General features: G+C 46.2%; 1 protein-coding gene across 1 annotated transcript in view; it reads right to left on the bottom strand.

The window, feature by feature from the left end:
• Positions 1-10,371, bottom strand: part of CHSY1 (chondroitin sulfate synthase 1) — a 90,031-nt gene extending 79,660 nt beyond the window's left edge. The window contains exon 1 of the mRNA XM_027520990.1: positions 10,023-10,371. Within this exon, the coding sequence (XP_027376791.1) occupies positions 10,023-10,345 (323 nt within the window). The 5' untranslated portion in view covers positions 10,346-10,371. The remainder of the gene's footprint in view (positions 1-10,022) is intronic.
• Between the last annotated feature and the right edge of the window lie 6,326 nt (positions 10,372-16,697).

The following is a 16,697-nucleotide window of genomic DNA, read 5'->3' as shown; positions in this document are numbered from 1 at the left end:
AACAGATGTTGGCAATTTGATCTCTGGTTCCTCTGCCTTTTCTAAATCCAGCTTGGACATCTGGAAGTTCTCAGTTCATATACTGCTGAAGCCTAGCTTAAAGGATTTTTGAGCATTACCTTGCTAGTACGTGAAGTAAGTGCAACTGTGAAGTAGTTTGAACATTCTCTGGCATTGCCCTTCTTTGGAACTAGAATGAAAACTGATCTTTTCCAGTCCTGTGGCCCCTGCTGAGTTTTCCAAATTTGCTGGCATGCTGAGTACAGCACTTTAACCGCATCATCTTTCAAGATTTGAAACAGTTCAGCTGAAATTTCATCACCTCCACTAGTTTTTTGTTTGTAGTAATGCTTCCTAAAGCCCACTTGACTTCACACTCCAGGATGTTTGGCTCCTGTAATTATGCTTGTGTAATTAAATGTACACATTTATATTCTTCCCTATTACAGAAAGGATTTAAGACAACTTAACCAAAATGCATACAAGATGAAAAGAATAATCAAGAAAATTAGGCAAAAGAAAAACAAAAGTAGGAAAGTTGGAGCAAGGCATAAAGGTGGTACCTGTAGCAGAGAGGACAAAATCAGGGTCAGGGCTGCCTGCCCACCTCAGTACCGGACCATGATTACCCAGTGAGCTCAAGGGGCGAGACCTTATCAGTTGTCACACGTCCTCTACGTCTGCTAACACGGCGCCAAATTGAGTTGTAAGCCTTTCAGCAGGCAACCAAGAGGAGTCACAAGACTGGGCCAAGTGAGGGTCAAGTGAGATAATGGTTCTAGATACTAAGACCTCAAGGAAGTTTCTCCCCTGTGTCTACGGCAAAGAAATGGAGCAAAGGAACGGAGCACCCTTACAGGAGGCACAACACGATGGAGCAGCAGCCTTAGTTCAACCTCCCAAGAGAGTCCACAAAGGACAGTTCTAGACTGCCAGTCAGAGCAGACAGGGGCCTGGAGAACAAGGAGGGCTTCCCAGGCAGGCTACCCAGTGAGGACTCACAGCCTCTCCTGGAACTGAAGGAATGTCCCTGGCAGGAGACCACAAGCCTATTCAGCCCATTACCTCCAGGAGCACTGCAGTCAGAGTACTGAGCTGCAGCTTCCCTCTTCTATGCATGTGGTTTCCGGGTATGTGGCTTCCTATTTTTAAATGTTTAACTGCCTCGCTGCTATGACCGTATGACATGAGCAATCTCAAAGTCTTTTTGGAAGCGGGTGGGGAAGTATATAACAGGGATCACAAATGTTGGGAAAATTTTTTAAAGGAAAAATCAAATTAGACCACTGACCATTAATCCTGAAAACCAGACTTAAGCTAAAAGCAAACATTAAAGAGCTCCCCCACTCAATAAAGCTGTTGGAGGGTGGGTGACAGCTTCCCACCTCAACAATAGCCTGGGCAGAAGCCCAGGAGGCAGCACCACGGTATTAAGAGCAATCTGCCCTTTGAGCCTAGGTTCACAGCAAACAACAGAAACACTTACCAACAGAGACCACAAATACGCCATCCATGAAACACAAGAATTAAAATTTGGAGTGTTAATAGCAGAAGATAAATTCTGATCCTGTGGTCCATTTCCAAGCTTCAAGTCTTAGCTACTTTTAGAAAGCTATAAGTTTATATTTTGCTGCTTACACTTAAAAAGTGTAAACACACAACTAATTCTTAACCATGCATAAACAAAATTAAGTTTTCAAATGTAATTTTAAGGGAAAAAAAAAAAAACAGTGTTGTTTGAAACTACCCTGAACCCACAGCCAACTCCTGTGAAGCCAGTCGTCGTCTTCTGCTGGAGTGCTCCCTGGCATCAAGCCTGCCTCACAATCATCAACAACGCAACAGTTACGGCGTAAGGGGCAGTGCATGCTGAGGGCATCAGACACTCGACCTTACAACAACGCCACGAGATGCGAGAGGTACTGAGACCCACATTTTACAGAGGAGACTCAGGCTCAGAGCCAGGTAAGTAAGTTGCCCAAGATCACACAGCTAAAAACGTGGAAGCCAGGCCACCAGTGAGGTCTGACTCTAACACGCCCGCTGGCTTGCTCGTCTCACACTGCTGTCCCAGGTCATCACCCACACTCCTGCAGTCCCTCCTCCTCTGCTGTGTGCGTGTGCTTAGTCGCTCAGTCGGGTCCAACTTTTTGCGACCCCATGGACTGCAGTTCGCCAGACTCTTCGGTCCATGGGGATTCTCCAGGCAAGAATACTAGAGTGGGTTGCCATGTCCTTCTCCAGGGGATCTTCCCAACCCAGGGATTGAACCCAGGTCTCCAGCATTGCAGGCGGATTCCTCACCATCTGAGCCACCAGGGAAGCCCCAGCTGAGAAAACAGGCATCACAGATAGGGAGAGCAGCCTTATACCCGTTTCAGTCACTGCCTGCCATGTTATCTGTCTGCCTGGCTAAGACCTGCCCATCGAAGGATACCTTCATAGTTTGGGTTGATTTCAAATGCCAGAAGACTTCATTCAAAACTAACTTCCTGAAACTTTCATTCTGTCTTTGGGTCCCTCTGTCACTCCAAATCCTGCCCAATTATTTTCTGGTATTAGGTTGCATCTAGGTTCAATTTACAAAGTAATCATTTTAATGGCATTAATAGCTACATTTTCAGTCATCCTCAGGCTTTGCAAGCCCAGAGTTGACCTCAAATCAGAGCAGACCACCTCATTTTTAATCATCCACAGAAAAATACTTAACTACAGAACAAATATAGTAGCCACGAACGCTTCAGTTCATGACAATGAAGGTGAGGTGAACAGTTTCACTACCTTGTTCTAAAAAGATTTATTTATCTTTTGGTTGTGGAGGGTCTTTGTTGCTACACACAGGCTTCCTCCAGCTGTGGCAAGCAGGGGCGGCTCTCTGTCGCGGGGCACAGGCTTCTCACCGCCGTGGCTTCCACTGCGGAGGCTCGGGCTCAGGTGCTCCACGGTATGGAGGATCTTTCCAGAATAGGGATCAAACCGGTGTCCCCTGTGTTGTAAAGCGGATGCTTTACCACTGGACCACCAGCGAAGCCCCAATTCCGCTTCTTTTACATCATAACTAAGTTTCTCATTCCTTCAATTTCATCCAGAACCAGAAGACAGAGGAAGAGAATACTATGAATACACAAAAGCCCTCACATTAAAAATGCTGTCACCTGACTCTCCTCAGTATCATCTGGAAGTGTACAGATACAGTAACTGATGACATACAGTTATAGTAACTCCACATAAACGTGTTATCTCTACATTTGGGGGCAGGAATGATTGTCATTTACTGAAACAAGAATGGCCCTGACTTCAAGCCCCAGGGAACCCAGGGCCAACATGCCCACTGTGCCCAGCTGTCCTGCAGGTACCAGCAATTAACACACTCAAAACTGCATTCATACTTCCTCCCAAGAGCTGTCACCTCTCTGTTTTTTAAAAACTTGTAGTTATGTAGCTTCACTATAAAGTAAGTTCTCACTGCAGAAAAACTCAAAAATACAGAAAGTGCCAAGAATATGAAAAATCATTCAGCATCATGGTATGTATATCTTTTATACTTTCTTTTCTATATCACAGAAAAAGAAACATTTCATTTGATTTTAAAAATGGTCTCATACTTGGCATACAGTTTTAAAACCTACTCTCATTTAGATATATTATGAACTTTTCTTCATTCCAATAAACATATTTCAGCCACAGTATTTTTAAAGATTAGAGAAGCAGATCACAAAATGGACAAACTAGAGAAATCAATCATGGTCCATAGTTCCTAATGCAGGACACCAAAGTTTCGTGTAATTCCCACTTCATAGAATACATACTTGAGCACATTTTTAAATTCCCTCGGAAGCATCCCTAGTAGAATTGTTAGGTCTCAGCTCCCAGTCCCATGAACTGTTCTTTCTCATCATCCCTTCACTACCTCCTGCTATTTCAAGTTTCCAGGAACCTGTTGTCTGCCCCAGAAACTCCAGCTCATCCTTCAAGACTATGCAAGGGAAGAGGGGTAAGACTGCGAGGGAGACCTTCCTCAATCCCCTTCGTAAGTCAGTGCAGACCTCTCTCTTCTGCACCCACACAGTAACAAGTCCAGGCACCTTGCGAGCCCTATCATTCAGTGGTAGCATTTGCTTGCTTCCTTCCCTAGACAATTAATTCCACAAGAATGGAATTATTAATCTATTTTCAAAAACTGCAGCTTAACTAACGAATGGGGAAAAATGAAATTGCCAATGCAACAAAAACACAATTGTGTATATCTTCTATTGAAAACCAAACCATCCTTGGAATAGTCTGTTTGAAGACATCGAGATCTGGAACCATGATATATAACATTAAACTAATTTTCAGGACTGTAATTTTCATCAGTTTTCTTATACAGGTAATTTATAATGTGAAATGGGTTGTGCCCCCAAAAGTTCACTTACATGTTAATTATTTTGACTATAGAAGGCTTTCAGTAATTTTTTGCCAAATTGACTTCTGAGAAAGCAAGCACTACTCTAAACTGTTTCAAGATAAACATGGTTTACAGCATTCAAAAAAGAAGGAACTCTGAGATCTGCTCATGGAGACTGGTAAAAGGAACAGTCTGCCTTCATTTAAAACATTAGGAAGAGGCCATTAATTGATAAAACATCTTGCAATAAGATTCTTGTATCTAAAGCTAGTGTTTCTCGAACTTTCTTCCCATAATTCCCTATAAACGGATGCTAATATTTAAGAGCGCCCTTTATCACTCTTGGGGCAAAGAAGGGAAACCAGCCACCTCTCTATTCTGAGAAAAAGAACAAATCAGTTCCCCATGTTCAGCTCAGGGGAAGCAAGAGTCAAGATAAACAGATAGTGTTGTATTAGTTTAGTGTTCAGGGCATAAAAATGGACTGAATCTAAATACAATTTTTAAAAAATCAAACCATTAATTAAAAAAAAAAAATCCAAAGCACACCAAAACTCTCTCAGCAAGAACAGGTAAGTGTAGCCAAGTAATGTTTGAAACAGAAGAGTAACAAAGGGGACTTGTCTACCGGATATTAAAATATTATTCAATCTTCAATAATTTCAGTGGGTGGTACTGGAACAAGAACAGACAGAAAGATCAATGAAACAAAACAGGAAGTCCAAAAACATACCCAAGAATCTTGAGTATGATGAAGATGCCATTTCAAATTGGTAGGGAAATGGGAGCTTATTTAACAGGTGGTGCTGAGCCAATGTATCATTTGGAGTGAAAATGATGGTGAGATGATTTGTACCCCTTCTAAAATGAGAAAAATGTTCCTTAAAAAAAATCTTGGGACTTCACTGGTTGTCCAACAGTTAAGACTGCACGCTTCCAATGCAGGGGGAGTAGCTGTGATCCCTGATTGGGGAACTAAGATCCCACAAGCTGAGAAGCACGGTCAAAAAAAAAAAAACCTCTCTCCAGGGCAATAAACTTTCTGCACTTCCTGAAAGGAAGAGACTGAATGACATGAACATCTAACTTCGGCATATCAAATGATGTAACGAAGAAAAACATGAAAAAAAAATTGCATCTAGTAACAGTAAAACATAATGAACCCAGCCGGAGACTCCAATGAACTATCACTAACCAGCACACTAAATTACTTTAGAACAATCACAGAACCATTTTAAAGTGAAATTACCTAGAATACAAATACTTTGCAGATGAGTGAAAGAAAAAAAAAAATCTTACATATTAACTTGTAGAACACCACGCTATCCAGAACCCTAAGGGAATGTTACTTTAAGACAGCTTCAGAGTTCCAACACTGTAATCACTTCAGATATAAATCTGTTCTCAATTCCTTTTAAAATTCATTATATTTATAAAACTAAGGATACATCCACCTGCTCCTGTACAAATCCAGATTTCTGCTGACTTAACCTCCTTCCCCCTAAATTCATTCCTCCTTTAGTTTTCCCCATCTCAATAAATGACACCGCCACCCACCCTTTCTTTCAAGGCAAAATCCTAGAAATTATCCTGAATTCCTCTCTGCTTCATGGCCTCTAAAGCATTTTGTCAACACGTCCCCAACTTTGGCTCCTGCATATATCGTTGGGCCATGCTCCTCTCTCCATCCCAACCATCTTCACCTAGACCACCTAATAGCTCCTTGCTCCCCCACAACCTATTCACACAATAGCATGAATTAACTTTTCAGAATATAATGCAAGCCCCTCCCTTTCCCATCTAACCATCCAAGTGAAAGCCGCTCAGTTGTGTCCTGCTCTTTAGAACCCCATGGACCATACAGTCCGTGGAATTCTCTAGGCCAGAATACTGGAGCGGGTAGCTTTTCCCTCCTCCAGGGGATCTTCCCAACCCAGGAATTGAACCCACATCTCCCGCATTGCAGGCAGATTCTTTACCAGCTGAGCCGAAAGGGATGCTCAAGAATACTGGAGTGGGTAGCCTATCCCTTCTCCAGTAGATCTTCCCGACCCAGGAATCGAACCAGGGTCTCCTGCATTGCAGGCAGATTCCCTACCAACGGAGCTATCAGGGAAGCCCAAAACCTCCAAAGGCTTTCTAATTCACTTAGAGTAAAATTCCATGACACCAGACACACATCTTCTTTCTTTTATTGATCTTCTTCAAGTTTCAAACTGATTTCTGTCTTATAATTTACCAGCTCTTCCCTCTGCCAAGCACACTCATCAATGACATTCCCAGATCTCAGCCCAAACACCACATTCTCGGAGATGTTCCCCAAACATCTAACAGAGAGAGAACATCCCCTCACCCTGCCTTTACCCTGCTCTATTTGTTCCACAGTACCATCACTAGCTGAAACCCTCTTTTTAAGTATCTGTCCCTCTCACTAGAGCAGAAGCTCCATGAGAACAAAGCATCTTCACTTTTGTGCTTCCAAACATTCAGAGTCCAGGCCCAAGGCACCATGCACATTATTTGTTGAACGAAGGGATGAATCCTAAGTGTATGGGATCATTTTGATGAGCCAAGATCACTCCCGTGAACATAAGGCTATGATATCTGCTCGGAGCCTGTGAAGGAGCGCTACTGCTGGCCTGTCTGAAGATTACACTCTGAGTTTTGCTTCGCCTGCTTTCAGCTGTCGCTGTACTGCTAACCGGAGAAGGCGATGGCACCCCACTCCAGTACTCATGCCTGGAAAATCCCATGCACGGAGGAGCCCGGTAGGCTGCAGTCCATGGGGTTGTTCAGAGTCGGACAGGACTGAGCTACTTCACTTTCACTTTTCACCTTCATGCATTGGAGAAGGAAATGGCAACCCACTCCAGTATTCTTGCCTGGAGAAACCCAGGGACAGGGCAGCCTGGTGGGCTGCCGTCTATGGGGTCGCACAGAGTCGGACACGACTGAAGCGACTTAGCAGCAGCAGTAGCAGCACTGCTAACATCTATTGGTGCTCCCTCTCCTCATTGGAAGCATATGGCAGAACTGAAGAGTTGGTAATGATGGTGCTCTCCCATCACATAAGTGTACCAACTTTAGTGCAGACAAGTGTATCTCCTTGAATTTTTCAAAGGCTTTTATAGCTCCTTTCTGAATCTCAGACAGTTAGTAGTCCCTAAATCTCAATTCTGACACTGTCAACGTCCTAGCATAAAAGTACACCATAGTGTCATCTTTCTAAAAACACTGCCATCTCCTTTGACCTATAAACCGAACAAAAATTTTACTTTAATAAACAAAAATAAAAACATTGACTTTTTTTCCTAAGGTAAAGAACGTATTCACCTTTCAGCGGAAATGTAGAACTCAGTGCCAAACTAGAGTTCTACCCTGTGCTAGAAGATTCAAGCCAACTTTTATACTGCGTGAAATTTCCAGTTTAAAAGCTGAGTGTGGACTTTTGGCCCAGGCTGCAAAGCACAGCAAAGCCATAATTATAAGTTACATCCTATAACCTCCATCCCAATTTTGGCTTTCCTCAAAAGTTCCTTAAGGCTAAAATCGTCTTGTGTCATCTCCTACAGCCAGTCTAATCACAATGTTGACAGGCTGAGAAGGAGAGGACCTTAACCAGAAAGGCTGGGTCCACCCCCAGGCTCCAACTAATGTGACTACTTAAGATCAGAGAGATACAAGAAGAAGTACGCAGGAAAGCTGACAGAATGACTGAACAGAATATACCGTTTCCTGGTAAGGGTTTTATCAAAAAGGCAGAGCTTCCACAAAGAAGGGCCAGAGGACAAATTATGTTTTTACTTTTCCCTAGCTGCCTTAAAGAAAATAAACAATGAGATAAAATCCTACATCCAAGAAAGATGAGGTAGGAGATTTGGAAAGGAGGCCAAGCATAGAGCCTCAAGCATGGGTTTGGGGAAGATCATTTCCAAGTGTTAAATAGTATCCAGTTTGCAAACCATTTTCTGAGTACTGCTGGTGTTACCAGGACCCCTTCTAGTTTGTGATTTTGTATCTATGAAAAAGTATTTGCTTGGGGGGCAGGGAGTTACATGTCCCCTATTTGAACAAACCACTTTTGGTAACTGTCCCAAACTTGTGATTTCAAAGAACCTGTCACCAAATTGGAGTCATATAGATTTACTTTAAAAACCACACTGTAAACAATGTATACAGCTCACCCTCAATTTCTGATTATATATTCCTTTTTTTTCCCCCAAAAATCAAATGCTTTTTTGATGTACACCTAAAACACTGTAAATCAACTATACTTCAAAGGAAAAAAAAAAAAAAAAAAAACCCACAAAACAACAAAAAGCACAACTCCACCTAATTCAATAGATCTGGGAGAAAAACATGATCTGCATGTTTGTTCCCAAGTCATGATCTTAGTCAAATTTATGCTACCTTTTCTAACCTTTTCAGGCACTCAGTCTCCTTCTGGCAGAACCTAGGTCATGGACTTAAACAAGATCCAGTGGAAATACACAGGAATGGGGAATCAATGCACTGAAAAGGCAGACATTCTCTCCTGCTCTCTACCTTCCTTCTCAACCCTTTACCTCCTCCTCTAGAGCAACAGAGACCCAAATATGCTTTTCTCCTCAACATCTAATGCCTGAAAATTTAGTCCAGGACTACAGTTAAAAGCTGAAGTTATAAAGGTGATGGTTATAAATTAAGAACCAACAATAACCAGCTTGGCCTCGCTCAGTAATGACTGCTCTAAGAGTCCATTCCCAGCAGACCTCTCAGGTTGGTTTGCTCTGTGGTTGGATGAATACCAAATCTTATCTGTAGAGTAAGCATTTCTGTACTTCACACATATAAGGTTTCCATTAAATCTCTTTACTGAATCTATTAGTACATCCTTCTTCTACCTCAAATTCATTCCAATATCATCTCTCTTTCACTCTTCTAAAGATTACTTTGGCTAATCCCTTTGTTAATCCTGAACATGATTCCAGCCACTTTTCTGACTCATATGGCCAACTAGGACCCAGATACCGGATAACACACACGTCACTAAATTGGGCTAGTTAACAAATCTACCATGAGCCAAGAACTGCTTTTCCCAAAGGTTCTCTTTCCAGTCTGGTGGGGTTGAGTGTGCAGCGTGTACCCCTTCCATTTACCAGAATGGTTCCAGCAGTGAAAACTGCAAGTGGAAGGCCTCTAACCAAATTAACTTACACAGGCTCTAGTTCTGCAAGGCCAAAAGTGCAGCTTTCAAAGACTCGAATAATAACCCCGCTGCCACCACTATCACCAGTATTGTGCTGAGTTTTCCAAACACTCTTATGGGTGTTTGGAAATGTTCAGTCGTGCTTTTTCAACAAAAGAAAGGACTTGGACAAGAAAAGATGAAGCGCGGAGCAGAAAGTCCGCGTGAAGACTACACCCAGAGGGGCCAAGCTGGTCCACTGGACCCCAAAGCCCCTGCTTTTGAGCGTTGCGCTCGCTATACCGCCCCTGAGCCCGCTGCCAACGCCCGGCACGCCCCGCGGGGCACAGCGGCCCCACGGAAGCCCAGCGAGCACCGGGTCTGGGAAGCAGGCAAAGACGCGCGCCGCAGGCGGGCCGCGGGGCAGCGTGCTCGGATGCTGGACGCCGCCCGGGAGCGGGGACTCACCTGAAGGCCGCCACCGCGCGGGTCTGCAGGTACTTCTGTGCAGTCATGACTCCCACGAAGAGAAAGTTCCTGTCGCGCGGGACGCCATCCTGGGCCTCGCCATGGGGCCAGAGCCGCTGCCCGCGCGCATCCCCGCGCGCCCCGCCGGCCAGGGGCACCGCGGCCGCCTGCCCGGGCCGGCAAGCCTCGGGGCTGGCGCGGCGCCGCGGGCCCGCCCGCTTCAACTCGGAGGCGCGGGGCAGCACGAGCCGCGAGGCCAGCACGAAACCCAGCACGAGCCCGAGCAGCACGCTGAGCCAGGCGCGCCGGCCGCGCACGGCCATGCCCGCGCCGCTCCGCCCGCCGGGCCGCCGCCGCCGCCGCCGCTCCGCGCGCCCTCAGCCCGCCCGCCGAGGCCAGCCCGCCCTACGCGGCCCCGCCCGGGCAGCGCCGCGGCTGCGGCGGGCTCGCCGTGCCCATTGCGGAGCGCGGGCCGTCCGCAGGCCCCGCGCCGGCGCTCGGTCCCGCTCGCGCGCCCCCGCCTTCAGGGGCGCAGCATGCTCGGCGCGCGCCGGCCGCGGCCCCCCGGCCGCGCCCCGCGCCCCGCGCCCCCCGGCCGGCTCGGCTCCCCGCGCGGCGCCCCCCGGGCGCTCGGCTCCGCTGGCGCTGCGCGCGGCGCGCTGATGTCCGTGGCCGGCGCCGGCGCGGCCGCTGCTCATCGTCCGGCTCCGCGCGCCATCGCCGCACGTCACGCACGGCGCGCAGGGGGCGGTGCGCTGTGGCCCCGCTCGGGATCCGTCCGCGCCGCGCGATTGGCGCAGCAGTGAATGGGGGGCGGTTCACGTGGCGAAAGTTTGCCCAAAAAAGAAAGCCCAGCTCGGGGCCCCGCCCTCGCGGTCTGCGGCGGCCCCGGGCGGAGGGGGCGTGGGTCGGGCTCGGCGCCGCCTGGGGCTGGGAGCAAGGCGCCCGGCCGCCCGTTACCCGCCCCGCCGGCCCGCGCCGGGCATCCCTGCCGCGGCGCGCGGCGCTGCCCCGAGGCCGTCCCGCCCGGCCTCCGGCTGCCGGGAGACGCTGCGCCAGCGTGGATCTTATCAGGGATTTCTAAGAAGGGGCTTCTTGGTCCTCGAACACTGCACTCGTGGAGGACGAACCGCGCGTTCCTCCTGCACACACTGTCCTCAGACACACTCGCCTCCCCATGCCCAGCCCTCCAGCCGGGCGGACCTCTCCGGCCACCTTCCTTGCGTCCTCCCGATTCACACTGTATCTTTGTTCCCGCAGCTCTGTGGGTACGAGCGAGCATGTGTAGCAAAAACAGCTCAGGAGCCGTTTGAAACGTGCATGACTGCAGAATGAACCGTGAATTCAGCTACCTTGTTCTCTGCTACTAGTTTCTAAGCTAAAAAAAGAAAGAAAAAGAAAGCTATACTCAGTGTCCAACCTTCTAACACTAGCAGCATTTAAAGGATGTTGAAGAAATGGTAGATGGTGTTAATACGCTTTTTTTTTATATTCTATGTAGAAACTCATCAGTTAGTATCTCTAACCTGAGTCTTTGTTTTTTTGTTTTTTTTTAACATGATCTATCCGTAAAAGTGCCGTGGATTTCTAAAGACAGCTTTTGATAATTGGCTTCTCTATGATGGATTTTGAATTTTATGCACTTCTTAAAACAGCTAAGGTAACAAAAGCTGATGAAATGACCACACAACAAATATTTGTGTAAACAGTATTATTATTTAGTCGCCAGTGTGTTGGAGTTTTTTTTTAAATGAAACTCCCAGACAGCACAGTAATTCCCTCGGCCTGACAGGTTCCCGTCATTTAAACAAATGAACCCGAGAATTAGGGACAGAAAATAAGCATGCTTGGGTAAACCTTGGATCTTTGTTCATTGCTGAGATGACCAAATGATGAAATATACACAATTTAAAGTGCCATCTTACAGGAGAGAGATCATCTCTGCAGTTAAATAGTGGTCACTCTTCGTACTCTTTGGATATCAGCACTTTCTCTGGCACTTGTGAATTGTGCCAGATATAGTTCGTTACCCACCTTCCCACAGGCTCCCCGGGTAGGTGATCCACATCTAAAAATAAAATACTCATTATACAGTGAACACAGGATTCCAACAGTGGTCTTGAGAAAAAAATGCAGAACTCATAACCATGAATTACAGACTCAAAAATCAGCCAAAGGGGTTTCCAGTAAGACCATAAGCCACAAATGCCAAGTTCCCCCAAATTCAGCAACAGCCTCATAATTCACAATGATGTCCATAAAGCACAAATCTAGCTAGGTACAGATGTTCAATTTTTTGACATAATGATTTCAATATTTTCTAACTTGCTTTAAATGTCTCTGTTTCCTCATCTAGACTAAAATCTGATTTTAAAAGCACATAAATGGTGTGTTGTTGTTCAGTCACTCAGTCATGTTCAACTCTTTGCAACCCTGTGGACTGCAGCATGCCAGGCTTCTTTGTCCTTCACTAGCTCCTGGAGCTTGCTCAGACTCATTCATTGAGTCAATGATGCCATCCAACCATCTCATCCTCTGCCATCCCCTTCTCCTCCTACCTTCAAACTTTCCCAGCATCAGGGTCTTTTTCCAATGAGTTGGGTCTTCACATACATAGAAGTGCCACGGATTTCTTGACAGGTTTTGAGAACCAGCTTCTCAAGTGTCTTCTTCCCCAGCACCACAATGCAAAAGCATCAATTCTTCAGCACTCAGCTTTCTTTATGGTCCAATTCTAACACCCATACGTGACTATCGGAAAAACCATAGCTTTGACTGAATGGACCTTTGTTGGCAAAGTGATGTCTCTGCTTTTTAATACGCCGTCAAAGTTCGTCATAGCTTTTCTTCCAAGGAGCAAGCATCTTTTAATTTCATGGCTGCAGTCACTATCCGCGGTGATTTTGGAGCCCAAGAAAATAAAGTCTGTCACTGTTTCCATTTTTTCCGCATCTGTTTGCCATGAAATGATGGGACTGGATGTCATGATCTTAGTTTTTTGAATTATGTTTTGTCCCCCTCCATTTCCTGGCTCCTAGGTCCCCGTCAGTTCCTAGGTCAGCAGCCTTAGCTGCACACCTGTAGGCTCAACAGGAGTGCGTGTTTCTTAATGTAGAGAAAGTAACCTATTTTCCATAAAGATTGAGCCTGAAGGTTCAGAGCACCTGGGTCAAGGGAAATACTACACAGGTCAAGTGCTGGGGACAATGGGGTGATGCTAGGCTAGGAGCAAGCAGAAGACTAGGGAGGGCGGGGTCATGTAGGTGCAGGCCAGGGTCTCCAAGAGCCTGCACGTTGCAGGTGGGGAAGCAGAGAGGAAGCTCCTGCACAGCTGGACGGTCTGGCTAAGACAGTTCTGGGGAGGGACCCAGAAGTGAGGACACAAGGGCCTCCTCAGAGGTCTGCATCAGGAGGCAGAACTCTCCTGTGTGGGAGGATTTCACAGCTGGAGGCAAGTGCCCAGAACCAAAGACTTCAGGAACAGCCAGAGGCCCCAGGGGCCAGACAAATAAGCCCAGCACGAGGTCCATCCAGAGACTGGCCCCACCGCAGACACAGCTGACACCAGCAGGGATCTGTGGCAGGGCGCGCCTCGCCTCTGAGACCCCTGCCCTGCACACACGTGCCCCCTCCCCGGAACTCCCTCAAGGCTGCCCCTGTGTCTTCTTTTCCTTTATTTATTTGCAAAGGTGAGGAAGTCGGTTTATCAGATTTCCTGGCCGTTTCACCTCAGGAAACTGAGGAAAAAACTTTCCTCCAAGGAGCTGTTCTAGAAGCCCTCTTTGTTAAGTTGAAGTCATTAACGGTCTTTCTCATTTAAAAAAGGAATGGTGTTAACCATAATCAGATAGAGGTATTCAGTGAGGAAGACTCCTAAAGGCACACCCCACCCATGAGGCAGCCTGGGCTGAATCGGGGCCTCCCATCGAGTGTTGGGGTCTCAGCTTCCTTCTGCGTGGAGGGTATCCCCCAAGACAAGCATCTGCAGACACCTCAGTGTCTTAGTTTCCTTGTGAGCCTTTCCACTAGTTCATGTTAGAAGTTTCTCCTCAGTGATTCTAGACAGATGATGAAAAATTTGTTCAAAAGTGCCACATCATCCAACTTCCTTTCTGTTTTCATGAGTGTGATTCATCTCTACCTACATTACTGAACACTTTCTCACAAATTGCAACACTGTTCCCACACATGTTACATTTTTTCCCTGTTCCTAATACATTGAATGCCTGTTACAGGTATAATATTTCATATAATTTGCAGCAATTTCTTGGAAACCCTTGGTAAATACCTCAATTGTTTGTTGGCAGCAAGCCTTGAACAACTGACAGAGTTCCCTGTAAGGGCTTCTTTAAAGACACAGCTACCAGACTCCTGCCTCAAACAGGGGGCAATGCAAAAAGTGGTCATAATTTGTAAAACCTTTAGAAATGCCTCTTTTAAGAAAAAGCAAATGCAGAGGAGGGAGTTATAATCTGTGCTTTCAGAAGGCTCTGTTCATTGCCTGCAAAGAAGAAAATCTATAATGACCATTTTACTAATATTACCACTTAACCTCTATTAACCCAATAAAACTTTGCTTTATTATTAATGCTGCTATTAAACTGACATTTAAGGTCCTCATTAGCTAATGAATTTTGCTCCCTGTTTCCCTTGTATTTGCAGCATTTCCAGCCAGATGCAGGAAACGGCAACTGATATGCCTTCAGGCTTCCACACGCTAATGGTTGCGACGCTGGTGTGCTAGAATGTACTTTATGCTTCCTTGTTCTGCTTATTAGCTCTGTCCATTCTTCTGTCAGACACTGAGTCCGCGTGTGTGTGTTTCTCACACAAGTGCAAGTGTTTGTGTGTGGGAGGGAGAGACGAGGAACTGAGCGCCACTCTGTGTGCTGTCCGGACGGGACGAGGAACTGAGCGCCACTCTGTGTGCTGTCCGGACGGGATGTAATCTTACTAACTAGAAAACGCTGGTGGCTGCCAGCACCAGGAAACTGCCTGAATGTTCTCTGGGAGATAACCTCACTGCAAAGGCTGGCGACAGTTTGCTTCTAGTCTAGGACTTAATCCTTGTGTAGCAGAGCAGTTTGCCTTTCCCATTCATCGCCAAGTAATGCCATTAATCTTTAAAGCCGTGCTGGAGTTTCCACAGCTGGAGAGTTTGCACAAAGACAAAGCTTCCATTTCTCAAGAGGGAAGGAGTGCCTCCCCACCCCCAGACACTGGTCAGCTGGCCTGCCGCCTTGCCACCTGAGGGCCGCACACAGTGGTGGTCAGGCCTGGGAGTCTCGTGGAAATGTTCCAGATGTGCAACTCAAACTCTCTTTGCTTTACTCAAGGCCTAATGAAGCATAAAATTGCCTGGGGTGGTGGAGTGGAATTCAAGCTGCAGAAGATTTAAGCTTCAAACTGAGGCAGCAGAAATTCAGATCCACAAACACATAAAGGGCAATGCAAGGATAAAATTTTAACACCATAAAACTGGATAAATGACCTCACTGCATTGATCATTTATTTGTACACCTTGTTGTCATGCTATCACGCTCTGCTCAGGCTAGGGTCATAAAGACTTCTATCACCCAGTGATGGGTGATAAAATTGTTATCAGTCATGGTAGTAAGGCCTCTACCCGAGTTTAAAATAAACACAGTGAGATGAGACATTCTGCTGGGGAGTCTGGAGAAAGAGGCTCTGAAACCGGCTGGGAGAGCCAAGTCCTGCAACTCGTCCGGACGGCAATTTCATCACAGTTGCAAATTACTAATGAATTTACTTTTGACTCAGCATCCTCACTGCTGAGAATTTTTCCTCCAGTCATACCAGTACAGAATGACACTTGTACTGGATTATTCTCTGTCACCCGTGTTTGATAGTAAACGATTAGACCTGTGTCCATTTACAGGGGAGTGAGGAAGTAAACAACTCTGTATCCATCAGAGAATGAGATATACTGCAGATGTAAAACAGGGTGAGGAAACCCTCTCCTTTCTTTGATTGAGAGACTGCCATTCCGTTAGGACAAAAAGCAGAGAGAATAAGAATTTTGCTCAGGTCTTTACAACAGAACACTAGAAGAATACACATGAAATGACATGAAACCTGGGGTGGGTGGTGGGGCTGGTTGAAAGGAGAGACATAAGCCAGTAGTTCCCAATGGGTACTTTTAAATACCCTTCTGATTTTTTAGTGTGTGACTGTATTATCTATCCACCTCTCCAAAAAAAGTACCCATTTCCTACAAGTTGAAGCCCTAACATGCTATTAGCAGATCATTGACCATTAAGACCATAGATTCTCCCTGACAACTTATTTGCTTCCACTGCTCTTGTTTAACAGAAGTGGAAATTGGCGCCAGTTAGCATGGTGAGAGCTGCCACCAAACCAGTCAGTCTGCCTTCTGGGCCGGAATGCCGCAGACTGTAAGCAAGAATCCCCCAAATATCTTCTTTCAAGCTTTGTCTCTTGCCCCCTAGGAACTGGTTAAAATGAGGTCTAATTTCTGAGGTCTAATTACTTTTACTTTCCCGTTTACTTAGCATATCATTATAAGTGTTCTTCCAGCTATGGAAATATTAAGAGCCTTCTCAAACCATCAAAATGGACATGCCTGTACTCATTTCAGGGAGAAGGCAATGGCAACCCACTCCAGTACTCTTGCCTGGAAAATCTGTTAGGCTG

The sequence above is a fragment of the Bos indicus x Bos taurus genome, chromosome 21 (genome assembly GCF_003369695.1).
Source record: "Bos indicus x Bos taurus breed Angus x Brahman F1 hybrid chromosome 21, Bos_hybrid_MaternalHap_v2.0, whole genome shotgun sequence".
NCBI classification, from domain to species: domain Eukaryota; kingdom Metazoa; phylum Chordata; class Mammalia; order Artiodactyla; family Bovidae; genus Bos; species Bos indicus x Bos taurus.
Note: the sequence above shows the minus strand (reverse complement) of the source record. Positions and strands in the feature narration are given on the sequence as shown.